This window comes from Schistocerca gregaria, chromosome 3 (assembly GCF_023897955.1).
Source record: "Schistocerca gregaria isolate iqSchGreg1 chromosome 3, iqSchGreg1.2, whole genome shotgun sequence".
In the NCBI taxonomy this organism is placed as follows: domain Eukaryota; kingdom Metazoa; phylum Arthropoda; class Insecta; order Orthoptera; family Acrididae; genus Schistocerca; species Schistocerca gregaria.
Window position 1 is genome coordinate 346,041,215 of NC_064922.1, and position 26,193 is coordinate 346,067,407.

Genomic DNA, 26,193 nt, shown 5'->3' on the forward strand with positions numbered 1-26,193 from the left:
GCTCCCAGTCCATACTCACTTAGTACTTTTCCTTCTATTCCTTTTCCTCCAATCGAATTGCAGTCCCTTATGACTATCAAATTTTCGTCTCCCTTATATATCTGATTAATTTCTTTTATAGCATCATGACTTTCCTCAGTCTCTTCATTATCTACGGAGGTAGCTGGCAAAAAAACTTGTACTACTGTGGTGGGCGTGGGCTTCGTATCTGCCTTGGCTACAAAAATGCGTTCACTAAGCTGTTCGTAGTAGTTTATCCGCGTCCCTACTTTTCTATTCATTATGAAATCTACTCCTGCATTACCTTTATTTGATTTTGTAATTATAACCCTGCAGTCTTGTACCTCTTGCCACCGAACTTCACTAATTCCCACTATATTTAACTTTAATCTATCCATTTCCCTTTTTAAATTTTCTAACGAACCTGCCCGAATCTGACATTCCACGCTCCGATCCGTAGGACGCCAGTTTTGTTTCTGCTGATACCGACGTCTTCCTGAGTAGTCCCCGCCCGAAAATCCGAATGGGGGACTATTTTACCTCTGGTATGTTTTACCCAATAGTACGCCATCATCATTTAACCATACAGTAAAGCTGCATTTTCTCGGGAAAAATTACGGCTGTAGTTTCCCGTTACTTTCAGCCATTCGCGGTAGCAGAACAGCAAGCCCGTTTTGGTTGATGTAACATGGCCGGATCAGTCAATCATCCAGACTGTTGCCCCTGATACTACTGAGTAGTGTGCTGGCGCTTTTCAGTAAGCACATGTTTGTCTGGCTCCGTTCTGGTTGCACCTACGGTACGGCTATCTGTATCGCTGAGGCACCCAAGCCCCCCACCCCCCCCCCCCACCCCCCCCCCCCCCCCAACGGCATGGTCCATGTTTCATGGGTGGGGGAGGGGTTGGGAGAATATACATTTTTCTGATAATTACTTACTGTAATACAAAAAAAGCAGCGATTCCGTATTAGAGAAGTTTAAGAATTTAGGGGTACAGAATATGAGATATTAAATACGAAAATACATGTGTACTTTTAACAATGTATGTCTTTGACTTTGGAGTCATTTTGATTATTACACCAGACGTATGTATGTGCTTAACTGTGACATTGACATCACTTCAATATTACGTCATATGTACGTGTGTGTGTGTGTGTGTGTGTGTGTGTACATAAATAATGTAATTTGACACCATTTTATGCCAGATATAATGTTCAAAAATGTTCAAATGTGTGAAATCTTTTGGTGCTTAACTGTTAATGTCATCAGTCCGTAAGCTTACACACTAAATTATCCAAACACACACACTCATTCCCGAGGGCGGACTCGAACCTCCGCCAGGATCAGCCGCACATTCCATGTCTGCAGCGCCCTAGACCGCTCGGATAGTCCCGCGAGGCCAGAAATAATGAATATCTTTGACATTCAAATGGATGTTACATAATTTTTTACTTCATATCTGGCACATCGTTTTGAATACACCCTTGATTGAATGGGAAGAGGAGAGGGATGATGATATAAAGCACACAGCTGGTCTGTTTTCTTCATCTGGGCTGGATAGGGCGTGGGATATAAAGCACAATTGGTTTGTTTACTTAGCCACACGGGATTAGCCGAGCGCTCTCAGGCGCTGCAGTCATGGATTGTGCGGCTGATCCCGGCGGAGGTTCAAGGCCTCCTGCGGGCATGGGTGTGTGTGTTTGTTCTTAGGATAATTTAGGTTAAGTAGTGTGTAGGCTTAGGGACTGATGACCTTAGCAGATAAGTCCAATAAGATTTCACACACATTTGAACATTTTTGAACTTACCGTGTTATTTTTTAATACTGCGACGTGATTAGCTGGAGATAGGGAAGGGAGAGTGGGTTTCTTTAATTGGCCACTAGCACAATCGAGCTGTTTTCTGATTCTGAAGACTGACTGGTTGGAAAGAGGGGGGAGGAAGGGATATAAGACATACAACTGATCTGCTGCCATCATCTTAGATTTTGAATACTGAGCTATGACTGGCTGCAGGTAAGGAGAAGGGGGAGGAGAAGGCCTCTTTCTAATACACCACTAACACAACAGCACTATCTCCACAATCTTAGATTTATGACACTGCACTATGGTAACTGGAAATAAGCACGGTTGTGGCTACCCACTGATAAGAATGATGCTGTCACTGATAAGGATGATGAGGTCAAGGTCACGGATGGTGCAATGCATAACCTTTACGATCACGTGATTACCTTGAAGGCTGTGTGAAGCACCATTTACACACACAGTGATGGCCGACTCCATCAAACATTGCACTGATACTGAACACCAACCAACTCAACCAGTATGACTGAGTAGCATTGGTATGTACTGTTTGGCGTAGCAAGAATTGTTACAGTCACACTACTTGTGCATTCTGGCAAACTTTGACCTTAAACATGATCATTGACATCCAAGGTCATCATGTGATCCTGGAGGTCATGCATTAGACGTTACCTTTGACCTAGACCTCATCATACTTATCAGCGACATGATCATCTTATTAGTGGGAAGCAATACACCCTCCATATTTCCAGTCAATCACAGTGCACTATTAAACACCCAAACTGGAGGCGATAGTGCAATTATTAGTGATATATTTATTAAAGGCCGCCTCGTCTTCCTCCTTATATCCAACCAACCATAGCTCAGTATTCAAGATCCAGGATGACGGAATCTGATCAATTGCTTGCAGTATGTCCTTCCACCTCTCCTCTTTGCAACCAATCAGAGCACAGTATTAGAAAATACACCCCAATTGTGCTAGTAATTTTATGACAAACTGTCACTCAACTTCGTCACTGCCACCTTATGGGACGGAACCACTTAGGGTTGCGGTGACGAAGTTCAGCGACAATTTGTTATAAATTTTTATACCCGCTACTGTAATGCAGACGTATTTCATTTCAGATAAAGGATAGAGTGAGAAGTACTGAGCTGTTAGAAAGTCGTCTGCCTCGGATTCTGCTGGTTGCTGCTAAAGAATCCTGAGAGCACTGGAAAGGCACGGAATGTAGATTACGTTAATGCATTTGTAAATGGTCTGCATGCATTCATTTTTAAATACTAGTTAATATTGTTTAAACTGAATCATTCCACGTCATTACGATATATCGTGGAAAGTGACACACTGAACGTGTAACTACCTGTAACTAAGATCGATGCAGTCCAGCGGACGAAGATTCCCAAGCTGCACTGAACTCCTGTCTATCGCTCATCACACCAAGACCAACTGCGGTCACGCACCAGCCAACTTACACGTAAACTAAGTGAATGACGGGATGTTGCTGAACTGGCGACCTATGTATGACCGTATAAAACTGCACGTGTACCATTGTCCAATCATCCAGAAAAAGTGATCATTATTTGGTATGTCATTATAGCTGGCTTAATTACACTGACGAACCAGAACGTTACGACCGCTTGCTTAGCAGCGTTTTGGTCCATCTGTGGAACGGAAAACAGCGATTCTGCGTTGCATGGATTTGAAAAGTGCTTGGTAGAATTTCGGAGATATATGGACAATATACCTACGCACAAGTGGTGCAATTCCCGTAAATTACAGGTCGGTTGGTTGTAGGCGCGGCGGTGGCGCTGAATAGCATCCCACATGTATTCCATCGGTTCAGATCAGGAGAATTTGGTGAACAAGACATCAACATAAACTCACCATCATCCTACTCAAACCACTATAGCACGATTCTGTCCTTGTCATGTGTATAGTGGTTGTTGTTGATATGGTCTTCAGTCCAGAGACTGGTTTGATGCAGCTCTCCATGCTACTCTATCCTGTGCAAGCTTCTTCATCTCCCAAAACCTACTGAAACCTACATCCTTCTGAATCTGCTTGGCGTATTCATCTCTTTATCTCCCTTTACGATTTTTACCCTCCACGCTGCCCTCCAATACTAAATTGGTGGTCCCTTGATGCCTCAGAACATGTCCTACCAACCGATCCCTTCTTCTGGTCAAGTTGTGCCACAAACTTCTCTTCTCCCCAATTCTATTCAATGCCTCCTCATTAGTTATGTGGTCTACCCATCTAATCTTCAGCATTCTTCTGTAGCACCACATTTCGAAAGCTCCTATTCTCTTCTTGTCCAAACTATTTATCGACCATGTTTCACTTCCATACGTGGCCACACTCCACACAACGACATCTTGACACTTAAATCTATACTCGATGTTAACAAATTTATCTTCTACATTTTATATCCCCCCTACCTCGACCATCATTAGTTATTCTGCTCCCCAAATAGCAAAACTCATTTACTACTTTAAGAGTCTCCTTCTCTAATCTAATTCCCTCAGCATCACCCGATTTAATTCGACTACATTCCATTATACTCGTTTTGTTTTTGTTGATGTTCATCTTATATAATCCTTTCAAGACACTGTCCATTACGTTCAGCTGCTCTTCCAGGTCCTTTGCAGTCTCTGACAGAATTACAATGTTGAAATCCAACATCTTTTCGCCTTCACCGTATTCAACATTCTTCAACCACTTGCCATAGATGCTCCTGGCAACAGTACGCAAACAGCCGATCATCTTCGTTGTTTCCGAGTTTCTATTTCCTAGTTCGCCAAGATTCTCGTTCTCAGTTGCTGACAATAACAATCTGCTCTTTGTCGACGTCGCTGACGTCAATGGATTTCCTCATTTGCAGCTCGTATCGTCGCTAGAATGATTCCCCAATCGCCGTTGCTCCGCTGAAATACTTTCGTTTCCCCAATACGTGGCCACACCGCCACCAAGCGGCACTCGATCTTGTCGTGGACAGTGGTCATAATGTTTCGGCTCGTCAGGGAACACTACGTGATCAAAAAGATCCGAAAACGTGTCAGTGAAAATTAGCACGAAGTGTGTCCACCCTTCGCCTCTAGAACAGCCCGAACCCTGGTGGGGACACTTTCAATAAGGCGTCCCAATGTCTGTGTCGGAACAGCAGCCCATTCTTCATTAAGAGCTGCAACGAGAGAAGGTAGTAGTAATAATGGACGGTCTGGAGCGAAGTCGACGTTCTACCTCATCCCAATGATATTCGATTGGGTTCCAGTCGTGACTCTGAGCAGGCACGTCTATTTAGAGAATTTTACTGTTCAAAAAACTCACAGATGCTGCTTCATGACTGGGTCCCTTGTCAGGTTGATACACACAATCACCGCCACTGAACTGCTCCTCCAATGCATGCAGTGCACAGCACTGCAAATTTCATTAAGTACAATAATGGTACCAGACACTAATTACAAAAAAGTTCCCAGACCGTAACAGCACCTCCTCCATACTTCATTGTTGGCACCACATATGATGGCGAGTAACGTTCTCCAGGCATTCGCGTAAAACACTTTTAGTATTTCCGTGATCTTTCCAACGTGTTTGATTGTGTAGACCATGATACCACTTAGAAAAACTGAAGATTTATGGAACTGATAGTTTTACACTCATACTTAACAAACAGAATGCTGAACAATGGAGAGAATGTCAGAAAGGTAGAAAATTTTAGTGACTGGGGAAAAATCACAAGGTTCAAATCTGGGTCCATTCCTATACTATATGTGTGATTGAGCTTCAATTTAACATTCAACAAGCAAAATTGGTAATTTTTCCAGACAGTATTAGTGTTGTAATACGTCCCATTAGAGAGAACGTAACAGAAGAGATGGTAAATCGTATTTTTCAAGGATTTATGAAGTGGTTCCTTGAAAAATACACTCTCTCTAAATTTAAAAAAAAAAAAAGCTCTACATTCAGTTATGTTAGTAGAGCTTTACTTTTATGGAAATGATGGTTTCACACACAGCTGGTTTGAATCATTCTTAACAAAGAGAATACAAAAGATTGCGCTAAGTAATACAAACAATGTGGGATGGGTAGGAAATTTTAATGACTAGGCATAAAACACAAAGGGCGTCCCACGGGTTGCAATTTTGGGTGCACTTTCATTAATTGTATACGTGAATGACTTTTCACTCAAACTTCACCAAGCAGAACTGGTACTTTTTCCAGACTATACCAGTGTGATAATAAACCTATTACAGAGAAATGCACAAAGTAGATGGTAAATGATATTTTCCAAAGAATTATAAAGAGGTTCTCAAAAAACGGACGCTCTGAAGTTTTGAAAAAAAAACACAGTTCTGTACGACAAGTAGACTCATGCCAATTACTGATGTGCCATACGAGCAGAAATCGGTAAATAGGGTAGAGTGTTACAAATATTTGGGTGTAGCTACTTTTCCTCTTCCTACAATTGCTTATCCTGGAAACAAATGTATCCACCTCCTGACATTTTTTGCATATTTCCACTCTAGAATGTCTTACGGATTAATTTTTGTGGGTAACTCATCACTTAGGAAGAAAGTACTGATTGCACAAAACCTAGTAGTATGAATAATATGTGTTACTCGCCCACGGACTTCACGTAAGATATTTTAACTGTGCTGTCGCAATACATATATTCGCTAATGTAATTCGTCATAAATAATCCCACACAATTTGAGAAGAACAATTATGTACGTTCCACAGCGCTAGACGGAAAAATAACCTGCTGCCACTGGCTCGGAAAGGAGTTCAGTATACAGCAACCAAAACTTTTGATCATTTGCCCAATATCATAACATGTCTGACAGATAGCGATGCAAGTTTTAAATCTAATATAATCCATTTCTCCTGGGCAACTTCTTCCACTCCGTGGCAGTATTTCTACTTAATAACAGATAGCCAGCAAAAATAAAAAACGAAGAAAAAACAAGTGCAATTGCATGAGTAAGTCTTTAAACAATACTATGTTCATTAATGTTAAGACTAATCATGTACACATATCCTGTAAAATGACTCGTTCCACATCTGTCTGATAAAAGAATCGTTCAGATGAGCTGTGGAACATACACTCATGCTCTTAAATTAAGGATAATGCTGATACATGGTGAAACAGCGCTCTGGTGGGCGGTTTGCGGATTTAAATCACCTCGGGGTATGACCATGTGGTGCATTTGACCTGCGGTCGTCGCACAGTGGCGTTGGCAGCAGTCCACATACGCAGAGGTGTTTTGGCGCATGTGAGAGTACGGAGTAGCGAGTAAGTGTGCAGACATTTTCAGACATGCTAATGGTGACTGTGTGTTGAAAATGGCTCGAAGAACACATATTGATGACGTTATGAGGGGTAAAATACTAGGGCGACTGGAGGCTGGTCAAACACAGCAGGTCCTCGCACGGGCCCTCTGTGTGCCACTAAGTGTGATCTCAAGATTATGGCAACGATTCCAGCAGACAGGAAACGTGTCCAGGAGCTACAGTACGGGACGTCCACAGTGTACAACACCACAAGAAGACCAATATCTCACCGCCAGTGCCCGCAGACGGCCACGGAGTACTGCAGGTAGCCTTGCTAGGGACCTTACTGCAGCCACTGGAACAGTTGTCTCCAGACTCACAGTGTACAGACGACTTAACAGACGTGTATTATTCGTCTGGACACCTGAAAGGTGCATTCCACTGACCCCTGGTCACAGGAGAGCCCGTAAAGACTGGTGTCAAGAACACAGCACATGGTCATTGGAACAGTAGTCCCAGGTTATGTTCACAGACAATTCTAAGTATAGTCTGAACAGTGATTCTCGCCGGGTTTCCATCTGGTGTGAACCAGGACCACATACCAACCCCTTAATGTCCTTGGAAGGGACCTGTATGGAGGTCGGGGTTTGATGGTGTGGGGTGGGATTATGATTGGTGCACGTATATCCCTGCATGTCTTTGACAGAGGAACTGTAACAGGTCAGATGTATAGAGACGTCATTTTGCACCAGTATGTCCGCCTTTTCAGGGGTGCAGTGGGGCCCACCTTCCTCCTGATGGATGATAATGCACGGCCTCATCGAGCTGCCATCGTGGAGGAGTGCCTTGAACCAGATGTCAGGCGAGTGGAGTGGCCTGCCTGTTCTCCAGACCTAAACCCCATCGAGCACGTCTGGGATGCTCTCGGTCGACGTATCGCTGCACGTCTTCAAACCCCTAAGACACTTCAGGAGCTCCGACAGGCACTAGTGCAAGAATGGAAGGCTATACCCCAGCAGCTGCTCGACCATCTGATCCAGATTATGCCAACCCGTTGTGCAGCCTGTATAATTGTACATGGTGGTCATATCCCATATTGATGTCGGGGTACATGCGCAGGAAACAGTGACGTTTTGTAGCACATGTGTTTAGGGACGGTTTTATCAACTTATCACCAGTACCGTGGACTTACAAATCTGTGTCGTGTGTGTTCCCTATGTGCCTATGCTATTAGCACCATTTTTGTGTAGTGCCACGTTGTGTGGCACCACATAATGCAATTATCCTTATTTTATGAGCATGAGTGTATAAGAAACTGACTAACTTCCAGTGGCCGAGCTCTTTACACCACCCCAAGCGTCGCCTAGAATTGACTACAGAAATGGGTGGCTCATGAAGAGCTGCTTCAACTTTGAACACCATCCTTTTTAACTCCCTAACCATAAGTTATTGTGTCAGCTGGACTGTTGGTAGCATTTTGGAACTCACGAGTGGTCTCTGCCAGAATTCATGCGAGTTTGTACAACCGCCTTCCTCAGTGCTCAATGGTACCTGTCTACAAGTATAGGAGGTTGGCCTGGTCTTAGATTAGTTATGGCTGTAACGTGGGTAGCTTTAGAAGGGCTGAAATGTTCTTGGTGGATTTTGCACCTAGGATAATACAATAACTATTCCACGTTCAAGTCATGAACTGTCCTGACCGACCAAATCTGCTGTTAGCGCTTCTTCTACTGACAACACGATTTCCTCCGCACCCTCTCTTCTTTCATACAGGTGGGCCCGCCTCTTGTGACATCTAGTGGTCAATTCGGTATTACATAGGGGTGTCCAGATAACCCGCCAGGCTAGCCGAGCGCGTTAACGCGCTGCTTCCTGGACTCGGGTAAGCGCGCCGGCCCCGGATCGAATTCGCCCGGCACATTAACTACGAGGGCCGGTGTCCCAGCCAGCCTGGATGTGGTTTTTAGGCGGTTTTCCACATCCTCCTGGGTGAATACCGGGCTGGTCTCCACGTCCCGCCTCAGTTACACGGCTCGCAGACATCTGAACACTTTCACGCTGTTCCATGGATTACACTAGTCGCAGATAGTTGGGGTATGCAAATTCCTTCCCGGGGAGGGGGGGCGGGGTACGGGGTGGCGGCAGGAAGGGCATGCGGCCACCCTTTCAACTAACATTACCACATCCGGTTAACCACGCCGACCCTGCGAAAGAAGGCACAAGCAAAGAAAGAAAGGTAGGGGTGTCCAGATCCTTTTGATCAGATAGAGTACATGTCAAGTTATTTTCGCTTAACTGGCGTGTTTCTTTTATTATTTCATTGGGAGTGCAAATTCCTGTTCTACCGTTTTTTAATCATAACTTTATCTGTGATTCCAACATTCGTTTCAAATGTGTAGTCCCAACCATTGTCGCAGTACAACAGGAAGACGGTAACTTGCACGGGCACAGTGACAGGACGGTATGGCGTTAAAGTCGTTCTCGAAGGCAACTGCTCGCTCACCGGGAGGCTGTGTGGCTCCTGACTAGAAGCGTGGCGGCTGTGCCGGCTGCAGGATGTCAGGTTGCAAGCGGCCCGTGGTCCAGCTGTGGCTCGAGTGGACGCAGTCGCCCGCAGCTGTTTCTGTTTGGCAGGAAGTCTTGTCTCTTGGCGCTGTGGACTTGATTCGCTGCTGGATTGTGGGTGGCCTGAGGAGGGAAGGAAAATTGGGTTTAACGTTCCGTTGATATCGAGGTCACTGGAGACTGTGCACAAGCTAGGATTGTGTCAAGGACGGGAAAGGAAATCGGGCGCGTCCTGTCAAAGGAACCATTGCGGTATTTGCCTGGAGCGACTTAGGGAAATCACGGAAAACCTAAATCAGAATGGCCGGACGCGGGTTTGAACCATCGTCCTCCCGAATGCGGGTCCAGTGTGCTAACCACTGCGCCACCTCGCTCGGTGATCTGAGTACATTTCTGTCTATTCTAATTAACGTTAGATGAGAGAAAAATCTTATACCCTTCTGCCACATGATGCGATTACGTCATGACGAACGCAGTTGACATTGCGATGTGCAGTGTTAACCTTAACCAGCACAATATCTATGCTAGGAATGGTGCATGAATTCAGCCACTCCGTACTGAGAGATAGCAGAGAAATACGCTAGTTCGTTTACACCAGTAGAAGCGATGATACTTCCAGCTTCCCTCCATCGCAGTCATCAACAACAGTCTGGCAGGTAAATTCCTTGTGCTTTCCAAAGCGCTACAATGTCGTACTACACAGGGTGTTTCAGAAGTAATAGTAAACATTTTAGGGGTTGGTAGTACATACTAATTAGAAAAGAACGTTCCCTGTAACATGGGTCCAGTTTTCATTGGTTACAGTGCTAAAGCTCTTAGAATGCAACACAAATAGCCACAGAAGTTAGAAAGATATAGTAAATAATTAAAATAAATTCCTATTCCGACTACAGTGCATTTTATAGTTCTCTGGGCAACAACACGTGCAGCTCTTACGAGGTCGTCTCCGCGTTCTTTTATGAGAGCAGCACTATTCATAAACCGAATAATCTCTTGTGTTTGTTTTTTCTTTGTAGACTTTGTTTTGCAGGCAGTCCCTCAGGAAAAAATCTATACTGGATGCCGCAGCCTGGCTGCCGCAGCCAGGCTGACTAGTGCGTTGCCGCCCTAAGGGGGAAGCACAAGGGTCCTTGGTTGCCAAGAAACGTGGCCATTTATGCTGCTGTATCTCGAGTGGAATATCACGTTTCCATTGTGTGTCACCTGACAATCAGAGTGTGCTGGGGAACAATAAGGCTAGAATAACAAACCCTCCGACAATATTTACTATTTGTCTGGAAAAGCAGTAAAATAATATCCTGTCGAGATCTCTGCATACGAAGATTCTGGAAAAACGATAATGTTGTGCTTCACTACTGCTCACAAACGATAGGGTCTCGTGGAAAACATACATGGTCTACATTATTTAGGTCATGTGGTAGAGAAAGGGCAAATAGACCAGCGCTCCAAATTTCACTTGCTTGACTATTATACAGGGTGATTCAAAAGTCATGTGCCACAAGACAAATAGGGTGAATCAGAACTCCAGTAACCAACTTTCAGTGCTGGTAGTATGGACCAAAACAAGAAAAAAAGGTCTCGTAAACGTGCGCCGTAAAATCCATGCCGTAAGAACTATGAGTATTTCATCTTCGACGCTGTGAAACATTTCTATTGCAAGCTCTTTGCTTTCTATATTTTGAGAAGTGGTAATATAGACCAAACCAAGAAAAAAAGTCAAATAAATATGGGCTCCAAACTGGATATCTTACGAGTCTTGAGCAATTGTTCATCTTCGCTACCTCATCTACTGAACAAGTGCTCATAGGTCTTAAGGTACATACTTCAGAGCCCTTGTTTACTGGATATTTTTTCTTGTATTGGTCCATACTACGCCGTCTCAAAATATGGAAAGCGAAGAGCTTGTAGTTTCGAGGCGTTGGTGAAGCGGACTGAGGATCGCGCTACCCTTAAGGTCATCATGCTGCGTCGTTATCGAGGGATTCAATTTCTTTGCTGTCTTGTATCCTACACAATCAATTATGTTCACCAGTCTTCGCAAGACTTCGCTCGGTACTCTTTTACTGTAGCTGGACATGGTAACTTCATACCAGAGAGGTTCAAACCATGCCTGAACGTATTCTAGACGTTGAAGCGCACTGTGATAGATGACTGCGTAATGCAGGCATTAATGAAATATATTATGTCGTGTGACTAGGGCCTCCCGTCGGGTAGACCGTTCGCCGGGTGCAAGTCTTTCGATTTGACGCCACTTCGGCGACTTGCACGTCGATGGGAATGAAATGATGATGATGAGGACAACACAGCATCCAGCCCCTGAGCGGAGAAAATCTCCGACCCAGTCGGGAATCAAACCCGGGCCCTTAGGATTGACATTCTGTCGCGCTGACCACGCAGCTAGCGGGGGCGGACTATTGATGAAGCGCCCCACTGTGATAAGCAGTGCTGTTTTCGTCATTTCATGCTCTCTGGACATGTTGATCTTCACAATCTTTTGCCAAGAGCTACCAACAACCGTTTTTGACTGAACATGCGTTTGACTGTAAAGTTCAGTGTAACTAACGATGAAAAATATTCTGCGCATGGTTCAAATGGCTCTGAGGACTATGGGACTTGACATCTGAGGCCATAAGTCCCCTAGAACTTAGAACTACTTAAACCTATTTAACATAACGACATCACACACATCCATGCCCTAGGCAGAGTTCGAAGCTGCGACCGTAGCGGTCACGCAGTTCCGGACTTAAGTGCCTACAACTGCTCGACCACAGCTGCCGGCTATTGTGCGCATATCTGTAATATATGTTGAGAAATATTAAATTCGAATTCACACTTTTTTTTGCAATTGTGATAGCAACTTGTGCTAACTCCTTCGTAAGTAAAATTATCTATTATGTTCAAGAATTGGAAAAGAAACCAGCCACCTGTTGTGATAATGGCTGCGGTGTCATTGAAGTACGTTTTCCATGTTGATGTCAATGAAAATTCATATTTGGACACGCCACAAGCGTGGTTAACACCTCATTGAAAAGACAAGAGAATCTTGGATCATGTGTGGTTACGGAAGGGTGGAGCTCCAGCAGACTTTGCTAGTAAGGAGCGTGAGTTTCATGATTAATAATACCGATGCCAGTTGATTGTTCATCAGCAGCACCAGTCCCTTTAAAATAGGAGTCACGAAGGCCATACCTTATCACTCCAAACATGTCGTTACAGAGAATAATGAAGTCACTTATGGCGTAATGTCGGTTCGTGACTAACGAAGAATTGGATAGAAGTGTTTAGCAAGTGTTCCGATGCACGCCAACACTATTCCCCACAAAATTGACGAACAGGACTTTTATGTTAATATGGTTTAGTTTAGCGACGGTGCCCACTTTCATTTTGATGGGTTCGTCAATAAGCAAAATTTGCGCGTTTGGGGGACTAAGAATCCTTACTTCGCGATCGAGAAGTCTCTTCAGCCTCAGCGGGTGACTGTGTGGCGTGCAATGTCCAGTCACGGAGTAATTTGTGCGACATTACTTGATCGCACGCTACGTGAAGGTTTTGGAAGATGATTTCGTATCCATTATACAAAGTGACCCCTATTTCGACAAGATATGGTTCATGCAAGACGGGGCTCGAGCACATCGAAGCAGGAAAGATTCTGATTTAGTGGAGGAGCACTTGGGGATCCAGAGGCCACTGGCATGGGCATCGATTGGCCGCAATATTCTCCTGGTCGGCTCCTTTTCGTGGGGCTGTATTAAAGACAAGACGTACAGCAATAACCACAGAACCTTTGCTGACCTGGAAATAGCCATTCAAGAGTTCATCGACATCATCGATGCTGCCACAGTTCGGCGAGTCATGCAGAATTTCACTATTCGTCAGCGCCACATCATCGCCCATTCAATAGTTCATTGACATCATCGATGTTGCCACACTTCAGCGAGTCATGCAGGATTTCGCTATTCGTCAGTGCCACATCATCGCCAATGATATCAGGCGTATCGAATATGTCATAACCTAAATCCGAAAATCTGTAGCGACGTTTCCATATTGAATAAACGTAGTTTGTAACTAACTTAGGTTTTTTTCATATAAAGGGTCACTCCAAAAGAAATGCACACTATTTTTTTAATCCATCTTTTATTCTACATGTTTGAAACTCTTACAGTGTGTAGATACATCCTTTAGGAACTAGATTTTTATTTCTCCACATAATTTCCATCCCTCTCAACTGTCTTACGCCATCTTGGAACCAGCGCCTGTATACCCGCACGGTAAAATTCTGGACCAACCTGCTGGAGCCATTGTTTGGCAGCGTGCACAAAGGAGTCATCATCTTCAAACCTTGTTCCACGAAGAGAGTCTTTCAGTTTCCCAAAGAGATGATAGTCACATGGAGCCAGGTCAGGACTGTGAGGCGGGTGTTTCAGTGTTGTCCATCCGAGTTTTGTACTGGCTTCCATGGTTCTTTGACTGACATGTGGCAGTGCATTGTCGTGCACCAGCAAAACATCCTGCTTTTGCCGATGTGGTCGAACACGACTCAGTCGAGCTTGAAGTTTCTTCAGTGTCGTCACATATGCATGACAATTTATGGTGGTTCCACTTGGCATGATGTCCGCAAGCAAGAGTCCTTCGGAATCGAAAAACATCGTAACCATAACTTTTCCAGCAGAAGGTGTGGTTTTGAATTTTTTTTCTTAGGTGAATTTGCACGATGCCACTCCAATGACCGCCTCTTTGTCACTGGTGAAAAATGATGGAGCCATGTTTCATCACCTGTCACAATTCTTCCAAGGAATTCATCTCCACCATTCTCGTACTGTTCCAAAAGTTCGCTGCATACAGATTTTCTTGTTGCTCTGTGAGCCACTGTCAACATCCTGGGAACCCACCTGGCACAAACCTTTTTTAACACTTTCAGTATTGTGCAAACACTTCCTTCCCCTATCCCAACGTAGCGTGACAATTCGTTCGCTGTGATGCGTCTTTCAGCAGTCACCAGTTCGCTAACTCTCTGCACATTGTCTGGAGTGTGTGGAGTACGAGGCCTGCCGCTGCGAGGACAATCCTCAATATTGCCGTGCCCGCTTTCATCACGTAACCTGCTTGCCCACCGACTAACTGTACTGCGATCGACAGCAGCATCTCCATACATCTTTTTCAACCGCTTGTGGGTGTTTCCCCACTGTCTCGTTTACACAGCACAGGAATTCTATGACAGCACGTTGCTTCTGACGAACGTCAATTTTTTTTTCTTTATTGAATTTCGATTCCCCCCGAAGGGGGCGGGCTGGCAACAGCTTAGTATGCCGCTCTTCAGCCTAAAGATGTTGTTTTAAAAAGGTGAAGATAATATATAATAAAAAACAGGCGATAAAATCCGAGACAAAGTGGTAACATGGCGAAAAAAAAGGGTGGAACTTAAAACATAGAACAAAGGGATGATGCTGATAATAAAATACATATGAGGCAGACAGGTAATATAATAGACAGACAATTAAAAAACATGGAGACAGTCTGGTTTCTGTTCGCAAAAAGACATAAAATTCACACCCAGCGACAGCATGATTTCTGTACACAATACGGGAAAGACGAAACAACACTGAACAGTCACTGGAACAATGCACTAAAATATGACATACCACAGCCGAGAGCAGGTGGGGGGGACTGGACAGTTGATGGGAAAATAAAAAAGGGGGAAGGTGAGGAAAAGCGAAGAGGTGAGGGGGGGGGGAAGGAGCCAATGGAGGATGAGGACCCATAAGAGGGGTAGGGGGTGCTGGGCAGACGTGACAAGGACTGAGGAAGGCAGAGGACAGGCATACAAATGGACTCGGGATGGAAGGGGGGAAGAGGGAGCCCAGGGAAAGGACGGAGGAAAGGAGGGCGGCGTGAGGACCAGAGTTGATAGGAGGGATAAATGGATGGAGAGAGGGCATCATCCGGGAGGAGGAGTTGATGGAAGCCACCTTGGCAAAGGAGATGGAGGGTGTAGAGATGGAGGGTAGGGGGCACACAACAGTGAAGGCATGGCAGGGGGCAGGGACGGGAGAGGAAAGGGGGGTGAGAGGGATGAGAGGGATGAAGGCGGCGGGCGATGTAGAGTATGTAGATATGTTCAGGGATAGGAGCAGATGGGGAAAAGGAATGAGGTCATAGAGGATCCGTGTACGGAAGGCGAGGCAGAGTGTATTATGCTCAAGGATCTGGAGGGACTTATAGAATTAGCGGGAGGGGGGGGAGGCGGGCAGATATCCAGGCAGGACTGGCATAACAGAGGATGGGACGGATTAAGGATTTGTAGGTGTGGAGGACGGTAGAGGGGTTCGAGCCCCACGTCCGAGCAGAGAGGAGTTCGAGGCGTCGGAGGCAGTTGTGGGCTTTGGATCGGACAGAGCGGAGATGAGGGATGACGAACGTCAAGTGTAGCAGCCACTTTGAAGACATGCTGTGACGGCGCCACTCACGGGAACAGGTTGAACTAAGTTTGAAAAAAAAAGCGGGGAGAATGTATCTACACACTGTAAAACTTGCACACGTGCAGAATGAAAACTGTATTTTTACAAAAATAGTGTGCATTTCTTTTTGAGTGACCGTCGTAGTTCAATATTCGTTACCCTGCATATAAGCAGGGTCTTACCAATGGGCGGCACGCGCCCCTGTGGCGCCCAGGTCGGCTTGACGTAGCAGATGGAAGGCGGAGCTCTCACGTAATGAACCGAGCGCTTCGCCGGTAGCTGCGGATGTGGCCGTGGTGGCTGCGGAGGCGGCCGAGGCGGAGGCGGCGGCTGCAGCGGGCGTTGCGGCCTACGCAGGAGCAGCCTCTGGTGCCTGCAGAACTCGTCGAGGAAGTCCTCGTCGAAGGTCATGCGCGCGACGCGGCGCGCCACGAGCAGCGTGCCCAGGCCGGGGAAGGCGAGCGAGGCGTAGCCGGCGGCGAGGCGGCTGCGCAGCGCGGCCCGCAGCGCCGCCAGACACGCGGCCGCCCCCCGCAGCCCCAGCGCGCCGGCGCGCGACGCCGACGCCGCCGTCAGCAGCCGCGGCGCCGCCTCCGGCCCCCACTTCCTGCGCTCGCGCACGCCGAACTCGCGCACCAGCCGGCCCGACAGCGCGAACACGGGCGAGCTCTGCACCACTTTCCCTCCGTGCCGCCAGTTCGACACGGAGAACGTGCCCACGTTTATCAGCTGACTGGCCTTGCCTTCCAGCAGCTTTGCCCGTATTTCTGCATTGACGGCGTTCCACAGTTTTGTGAAATTCTTTTGAGTGGACAGTTTTTCGTCGTTTCCCCAAAGTATCTTGCGCGCCTCTACGATGACGTCAATGTCAGCACGGTCCATTATTTTTAAATCTGCAATACGAAGACTCGGGTCAGTGGTTACTTAATTAGTTACGTGTTCCATACAATATTTGAATGATTTTTTGTCATTAAAATGATAAAGACCGAGTCAGTTTACTAGATATTTATACATGATTAATATTAATCAATATATGCCTCATTCCTAATGGTGCCTTTTTTAACAGGCTGCCAACTTTAAATAAAATTCGTCTATGGAAACACAGTAGTTGCCCAGAAGAAATTACACTACTGGCCATTAAAATTGCTACACCACGAAGATGACGTGCTACTGACGCGAAATTTAACCGACAGGAATAAGATGCTGTGATTAGCTTTCAGGAGTATTCATACAAGGTTGGCGCCTGTGGCGACACCTACAACGTGCTGCCATGAGGAAAGTTTCCAACCGATTTCTCAAATCTAGCCAATGAGCATTGGCCACTGAAATTACTTTTGCAGTACATTCGTAACTTCACTATCACCTTACCTCAAAAGCAATATTTTTAACAGTGATAAAATGGGAAACAGGCTGAAAATTTTAAAAAAAGGATCCTTCATTTGGTTTCAGATCCTACCCAAAGATAAAAAACTAAGACTACACTACTGGCCATTAAAATTGCTACACCACGAAGATGACGTGCTACAGACTCAAAATTTAACCGACAGGAATAAGATGCTGTGATATGCAAATGATTAGCTTTTCAGAGCATTCACACTGGGTTGGCGCCGCTGGTGACACCTACAACGTGCTGACATGAGGAAAGTTTCCAACCGATTTCTCATACACAAACAGCAGTTGGCCGGCGTTGCCTGGTGAAACGTTGATGTGATGCTTCGTGTAAGGAGGAGAAATGCGTATCAACACGTTTCCGACTTTGATAATGGTCGGATTGTAGCCTATCGCGATTGCGGTTTATCGTATCGCGACATTGCTGCTCGCGTTGGTCGAGATGCAATGACTGTTAGCAGAATATGAAATCGGTGGGTTCAGAAGGTAACACGGAACGCCGTACTGGATCTCAACGGCCTCGTATCAGTAGCAGTCGAGATGACAGGCATCTTATCCGCGTGGCAGTAACGGATCGTGCAGCCACGTTTCGATCCCTGAGTCAACAGATGGGGACGTTTGCAAGACAAGAATCATCTGCACGAACAGTTCGACGACCTTTGCAGCAGCATGGACTATCAGCTCGGAGACAATGGTTGCTGTTACCCTTGACGCTGCAGCACGGACGGGAGCGCCTGCGATGGTGTACTCAACGACGAACCTGGGTGCACGAATGTCAAAACGTCCTTTTTTCGGATGAATCCAGGTTCTGTTTAGAGCATCACGATGGTCGCATCCGTGTTTCGCGACATCGCGGTAAACGCACATCAGAAGCGTGTATTCTTCATCGCCATACTGCCGTATCACCCGGCGTGATGGTATGAGGTGCCAATGATTACACGTTATGGTCACCTCTTGTCCGAATTGACGGCACTTTGACATTGGACGTTACATTTCAGATGTTTTACGACCCGGGGCTCTACAATTCATTCGATCCCTGCGAAACCATACATTTCAGCAGGATAATGCACGACCGCACTTTGCCGGTCCTGTACGGGCCTTTCTGGATACAGAAAATGTCCGACTGCTGCCCTGGCCAGCACATTCTCCAGATCTCTCACCAATTAAAAACGTCTGCTCAATGGTGGCCGAGCAACTGGCTCGTCACAGTACTCCAGTCACTACTCTTGATGAACTGTGGTATCAAGCTGAAGCTGCATGGGCAGCTGTACCTCTCAGCTCTATTTGACTCAATGCCCAGGCGTATCACAGCCGTTATTACGGCCAGAGGTGGTTGTTCTGGGTACTGATTTCTCAGGATCTATGCACCCAAATTGCGTGAAAATGTAATCACATGTCAATTCTAGTATACTATATTTGTCCAATGAGTACCCATTTGTCATCTGCATTCCTTCTTGGTGTAGCAATTTTAATGGCCATTAGTGCATTTTAGATTAGATTTAAAAATTTCCTTGCTACTTGTCAGATATTTCGTGTTACTGAGAAAATGACCAAAAATATTTTTTCATGGATGTTGAATTCCTATCTGCGACACTAACACATTAAACAATGTGTATAAAGATCAGAGTAGTAAATATAAATGTCTCTATTATTATCAAGTTGTGATGTACTATTTACGACGAATTTTGTATATATAATATACTATACAAAATTTCTCTCTCGATATATTAGAACATAAACATCATTTCCGCCCTTTTTATTGCTCATGAAAACCACTCATTGCATGTTGTTCCACCATACAGCGAGCCCTTCAGAGGTGGTGGTCCAAATTGCTGTACACACTGGTACCACTAATACCCAGTAGCACGTCCTCTTGCATTGATGCATGCCTGTATTCGTCCTGGCATACTATCCACAAGTTCATCAAGGCACTATTGGTCCAGGTTGTCCCACTCCTCAATGGCGATTCGGCGTAGATCCCTCAGAGTGATTGGTGATCACATCGTCCATAAACAGCCCTTTTCAGTCTATCCCAGGTATGTTCAATACGGTTACTATCTGGAGAACACGCTGGCCAATCTATTCGAGCGATGTTGTTAGCCTGAAGGAAGTTTTTCTTAGTTTATGTATGCAAAATATGTCATAATTATGACTAATTTGATTCCAAGACAAGCAATTACATGAAGAGCAAAAGTAGCTCAGCTTAATTATTTGAGTAGATCAGTAACATGCTTCTTTCAGTTCAAGCTTTAATCAATACATCCTGCTCACTAACTCCTATTCATGTGCTACATCATTTGTTGGTATAACTCTGTTTTTTGTACAATAGTGAATATAGTACTTTATTTTCAAAAGTTACGTAGAGTCTATTTGCAGAGAACCCAGTACTAAGTTTTTGAAACACTGCAACAACGGTATCTTCTCTTGCTTTCTCTCCAATGGGATTTATTAACACAATTACCGCCTGCAATTACTACCAATTCTGTTTGATGAATGTTAAGCGGAAGGCCGTTCACTTGTCTAAGGAACAGGAGTAGACCTAAACTACATCTCCATCTGCGCCTATACTCAGCAAGCCACTTTAAGATGTGTGGCGCATAGGACGTCGTGTATCACTGAATCGCATTCGTGAGCCTTAAATACTTGTGGGTCGCCTTGTAGTCGACGGTACTTTACAACATAATCTTCCTTTCTCTCGAAACAATTCCTCATTGTGAAAGCATTGGTTCGATCCGCAACTTTGTTATTCAAATTGAAAAGAAAAAAGCACACCAAACATCTGCAATTGTTCTCCTGCACAGCTTTATTTGCAGAAACTTTACTTCAATTCTTAATGCTATCGCTCTTCAGTCTGTGACGTCCACGCCCCCATTTTTATATTCTCGACTGTTGTCAGTCAAGGAGTGGCCGTTACAATTTTTTTACTGCACACTCCATTTTTACTGGTACATTTCCCAATCCTATTACATTTGTTGCAGTTTTTTCTTTCATTTTTTACGCACAGTACGGCTATACTTTATTTGGCGTTACGCATTTGTTCCAGTTTCGCAAAACATGGAGGTGTGCGACCTGTCACATATTGTGATGGGTATCAGCACTAATAATCTACATCTACATCTACATCCATACTCCGCAAGCCACCTGACGGTGTGTGGCGGAGGTTACCCTGAGTACCTCTATCGGTTCTCCCTTCTATTCCAGTCTCGTATTGTACGTGGAAAGAAGGATTGTCGGTATGCTTCTGTGTGGTCTCTAATCTCTCTGATTTTATCCTCATGGTCTCTTCGCGAGATATACGTAGGAGGGAGCAACATACTGCTTGATAATGAAAATAATCTTTCTGAAATCGGTCTGAAAATAAAGATAGAGAGAAAAAATATATCTTTTTGGTGAGTTCTTTTCCTCTACAAAATGAATCTTCCTCTCTTTTTACAAAAGTCGTAGCTTACAAAAAAAAACTCGTTTGAGTGATATTTGAGTATTGTCCCTTAGTCTGGGACCCTTACTTTTTCTGATCGATAGAGGAAGCAGAGAAGATAAAAAGTAGAGCAGCATGTTTCTTCACAGGGTCGCTTAGTAAACGTAAAAGCGTCTCGGAGTTGTTCGTAAGCCACAGCGGCAGACACTACAATAATAAATATGGAAGTTCCTGGCAGATTAAAACTGTGTGCTGGACCGAGACTCTAACTCGGGACCTTTGCCTTTCGCGGGCAAGTGCTCTACCAGCTGAACTAACCAAGCACGACTCACGCCCCATCCCCACAGATTTACTTCTGCCAGTACCTCGTCTCCTACCTTCCAAACTTTACAGAAGCTCTTCTGCGGACTTGCGGAACTAGCACTCCTGAAAGAAAGGATATTGCGGAGACATGACTTAGCCACAGCCTGAATGAGATTTTCACTCTGCAGCGGAGTGTGCGCTGATATGAAACTCCCTGGCAGATTAAAACTGTGTGCCGGACCGAGACTCGAACTCGGGACCTTTGCCTTTTCGCGGGCAAGTGCTCTACCAAGTGAGCTACCCAAGCACGAGTCAGGCACCGTCCCCACAGCTTTACTTCTGCCAGTACCTCGTCTCCTACCTTCCAAACTTTACAGAAGCTCTTCTGCGAACGTCTCTTGTAGAGTTTGGAAGATAGGAGACGAGGTACGCGCAGAAGTAAAGCTGTGGGGACGGGGCATGAGTCGTGCTTGGGTAGCTCAGTTGGAGCGGGCACGGTAGCTCATCGTGTTCGGTCAGAGTGTTAGCTGCCCTCTGTAATAAAAAAAACTGAATTAATCGATCAACAACGAACTTAAACGGATGTCTTACGACGTCCGCCCCGAGCAGCTGCAACGAACGAAAGCATTTGCCCGCGAAAGGCAAACGTCCCGATTTCGAGTCTAGGTGCACAGTTTTAATCTGGCAGGAAGTTTCATGTCAGCGCACACTCCGCTGCAGAGTGAAAATCTCATTCTAACTACGATAACATTTTGTTCATATGTAGGTCCACAGACTGCAAAAAGTTTGCGTAAAACACTGCAATATGTAGCACATGATGCGGCATGCAATGGAAAAGTCATTCCAGATGTGACAGAATAGGTGAAATAATCATCTATATTACAATATAAAATCGAAAACATCATGCTAGAACCCGTTACCTGCGTCATGACATGGATGAACCTCAGCCAAGAGAAGTGTCATACATCACAGAGTAATTTGCTGTTAAAATTCTGTGAGGGTGCACTCCTAGAAGAGTCAGCCAGCACTCTGCAGTTCTTCACCCATCACTGTAAGTCATCCTTGCCTACACAACTGCTCTTCAAACGCTTAGACGAGAGTTGCTATGGAAACGAAATAAAAGTGAGTCACTCAAATTGCGAATCACGAATCATAACTACAAACACTGGAGAAAGATTACTGTTTTTCGTAATATCCATTTATACAGTGTGATCCATTTATACTGACCACTCCAAATAACATTTTGTCCAGAAACAAAATAAAAAATGTTGCAAGCAAAAGTTGTTTAGCTAACAGAGCGACATCAGCCAGCATGACTGTCTTTCTCGTAACTATGTTAGTTACACAAACATGAACAGCACTACGTCTTTTTTAAACAGGTCTTTTATTTTATGTTCGATAATCGAATTCTCTTCCTCAATAAATATTCATGAATGTACTATATGTTCAGGTAAACAAAACAGTCAACTTAATAAGAAACGGAAACGGGTATCTTTAAGATCATTCTGTTTTACTGTAATACATTGAGGACACAAAAACTAATAGAACATTAAGATGCGCTCAAAGTTGTGTTCATGGATAGTGGTACACAGGTCCGCGAGTCGGATGAAAGAATTCATTGTTGCTTGCAGAACTACCTGCTGAAGAAAATTATGAGGGGCGTTCAATAAGGAATGCAACGCTTTCTTTCTCGGCCATTTCCTGTTGAAAAAAAAAATGTTGAATTTATTGTGGAACATCATGGCATATTCCCGCTACAGCCCTCATAGATTCATGAAGTTTCGACAGGTGGCGCCGCTATACGTAGCCTTCAAAATAGATTCTGTAACGGATGTGCTTTCCAAGGAGAAAGTTGTCACTGAGGTTGATTTGGCGGAAAATCAGAACATCGTCGATATTCATAGGCGCCTGCAGAATGTCTTCGGTGACCAGTCAGAGGACAAAAGCAGGATGAGTCATTTTTCCATGTGTCTGTCATCCTCGCCAGAAGATCGCGCAAACCTGTCCCATCATTCGTGCACAGCTGTGACTCCTGTAATATTAGAACGCTCGGGCGCACTCATTCGAAGTAATCGACGGATCACAATCAAACATCTCACTGCTCAACTAGACGTATCTGCGGTAGTGCTGACATATTCGTCCACCAATTGGGGTACTAAACCGTGTGTACTGGGTTCCACGTCACCTAATAAAAGACCATAAAGAGCAATGAAGACTTCAATCTGTTTGGTCCAATGAAGGATGTAATCCGCGGTATGCAGAACGTGGATGATGGGAAGAGCAAGACTCTGGCTCCGACATCGACCGATAGAGTTGTACCATGTGGCTATATAAGGCCTCCAAGTAAGGGGCGTAAGGGGGTCACATTGAACGGACATTATGTTGAAAACAGGGTTTTGCAGCCAAAAAAGTGGGTAATGTTATACTGTATTGGAATCCCGAATAAAACCAGCCTGCTTTCAGAAAGAAAATTGTTGCGTTACATAATAAACGCCCCCCCCCCCCCCCCCCCCTCCCGTACAAGCAAGCACGGTAGGTCCCTCTTTGTTATCTGGAGTTGCTGGAATACCGCAACGTCTGTTATGCATCTCCAAAGAAAAAATAAGTCCAGAGGAGTTAAGTTAGGAGACAAAGCAAGCTAATCCACTGTTCCTCCCACGCCAAATCACCTGGCAGGAGACCTTTAGTTTAGAACACGACGTGCTTGCAGTGCGTTATGCGCTGGACACCCAACTTGTTGGTACCACATAAGAGCTCTAGTCCTTATCGGCACTTCATCATGAAGATGAGGAAGAATTCGTGTGGGAAGATTAGCATGTGCCCTGCCGTTTAGGTTACCCTTGATGAAATAAGGGCCAATAATTTTATAACCAAGCATCCCCACATCAGACATTAACTCTACATTGAAGCTGATATTCAGCCTGTCTTAGCAATATTCCGTTTTCACTGGGTCAGTCTGTATGTTCTTTATATTTACCTATCCTTTGTTTGAGAAGGAACACCCTCTGTGGAAAGAAGATCGTAGAAGACGTTCTGTTCACCGAGAATTTGCTGCTGTACAAGAGATAGAACTATACACAATTCGGAAAATTATTCTCTTGCGAATTTTAGAATCCTTGTTGTAATTGGATACGACAGGAATGGAAATGTTGACATGTTACAATACGATGTTAGAAACAGAAAAGCCAATCTCCTGTTCGGATTGTCCTGTGCTCACGTTGCCTTCATTGTAACAGAAGCAAGAATAATAACTTTGCCAGCTTCGTCCGTGTGAGTTCTATGACGATTGTGTTGCCTTGGTTGGAAACCCCGTTTCCAGAAGCGTCAGAACAAGATGAGAAAACATCCGCCATAAGGTTGGGTATTTGTCAGGATATCGCTCTCTGTAGAAGTTCGCTGTCTGAATAGCACAACGCCGTTCTTCAACCAAAAAAAGGGAGAAGTAATGATGATCCAGTTTTTACTCAAGAACTATCGTTACTGTAATAGGAGGAGGAGCAGGAGATTAGAGTTTAACGTCCCGTCGACAACGAGGTCATTAGAGAAGGAGCGCAAGCTCGGGTGAGAGAAGGATGGGGATGGAAATCGGCCGTGCCCTTTCAAAGGAACCGTCCCGGCATTTGCCTGAAGCGATTTAGGGAAATAACGGAAAACCTAAATCAGGATGGCCGGAGACGGGATTGAACCGTCGTCCTCTCGAATGCGAGTCCAGTGTGATAACCACAGCGCCACCTCGCTCGGTGTTACTGTAATACATTACTGTACTACATGCACTTCTTCTGTAATTACGAAAATCTCATTGCGATTACTGTTCTGATAACTTAACATTCTCCATAAATGAGTTTCATTTCTATCTTCTCTTCGCTGGTGCACATTGTACGTACAATAAAACTTAAAACTGAAGTCGATTGACTGAATGACCACTGTGTATTTTCCTTGTGTTTCCATTTATTTGCTGTCACCTCTATAAAGAGGGCCAGTTATGTTAGCCCGAATACCTGCATTGTGTGCACGTACAGAACAGTCAAAGTCAATTTTGTGTTACATTTTTAATAACGTCATGTTTCCATGAACAGTACTACGTGATACGTTTTCGAACCGTCTTGAAGAGAGGAAGCGGATGTTATTTAGAAAAGACGTACTACTGTTCATATCTTCTTAACGAACAAAGTTACAAGAAAGACAGTCAGGACTAATTATGGTGCCTGGTTGTATCTGCCAGCTTCGACCAATGAACTCATACCCTTAGGCCTCTATCATGCACTAGTTTATCGGCTGACCGACCGACCGACCAATTTCGTCCCGACCGACTGCACCCACAAGAAGGAGGCACGACGCTGGGATCACGGATTAACTTCAAACTTTGTACACCTATAGTAGGCCATTAAAACAACGTAATGTGCAAGTAGTCCACCACTTAACGATCACGCATGTACAATGTGCAGGACTTTTGAAATGAATCTCGTGCGTTAGAACAGCATTTAATCACGTGTTTACTGACAACAGACGAACTATAGTCAAACAGCTATACACGTTCAATAAGATACGGAATATGTGTATCCATGGCTGGCACGATCAGATAGTTGAAGTTCAATATCCAGATAGTATAGAGAGCACTGTACAAATACGTACGATAAGTTTCAATCAGAGTTAACGCGATTAATTACTTAGTCACGAACTATGTCACAAGGAAACTGGGGTAACGTAAAAAGAATATTAAAGAAGGGAAGTTACGAGCCTGAAATAAATTAGCATCGCGTTTTACAAGAGTAAATAAATGAACCACAGACGAAATTTGAAATCCGGAACAGTATCACGACTTGTGAACCAGTAGTTTTATAGAATAGCGATAATTCTTTACAATAAATATTGAATGGAATGGAACAACCACGGAAAAGTGGGGGTTTTGAGTTGGGACAAATTGAAATGTAACACAACAATCGGGAAATATAGTAACGTATAGGAAACGTGAGAGTATCAGGAAATAAG

At 44.7% G+C, this 26,193-nt stretch overlaps 1 protein-coding gene across 1 annotated transcript in view; it reads right to left on the reverse strand.

Moving 5' to 3' along the window:
• The window catches only part of LOC126355369 (uncharacterized), a 35,337-nt gene extending 18,832 nt beyond the window's left edge, over window positions 1-16,505 (reverse strand). Inside the window, exons 1-2 of the mRNA XM_050005663.1 lie at window positions 16,448-16,505; window positions 9,578-9,762 (exon numbers count right to left, since the gene is read on the reverse strand). Coding sequence (XP_049861620.1) covers window positions 9,578-9,762; window positions 16,448-16,505 — 243 coding nt within the window. The remainder of the gene's footprint in view (window positions 1-9,577; window positions 9,763-16,447) is intronic.
• Window positions 16,506-26,193: the final 9,688 nt, after the last annotated feature.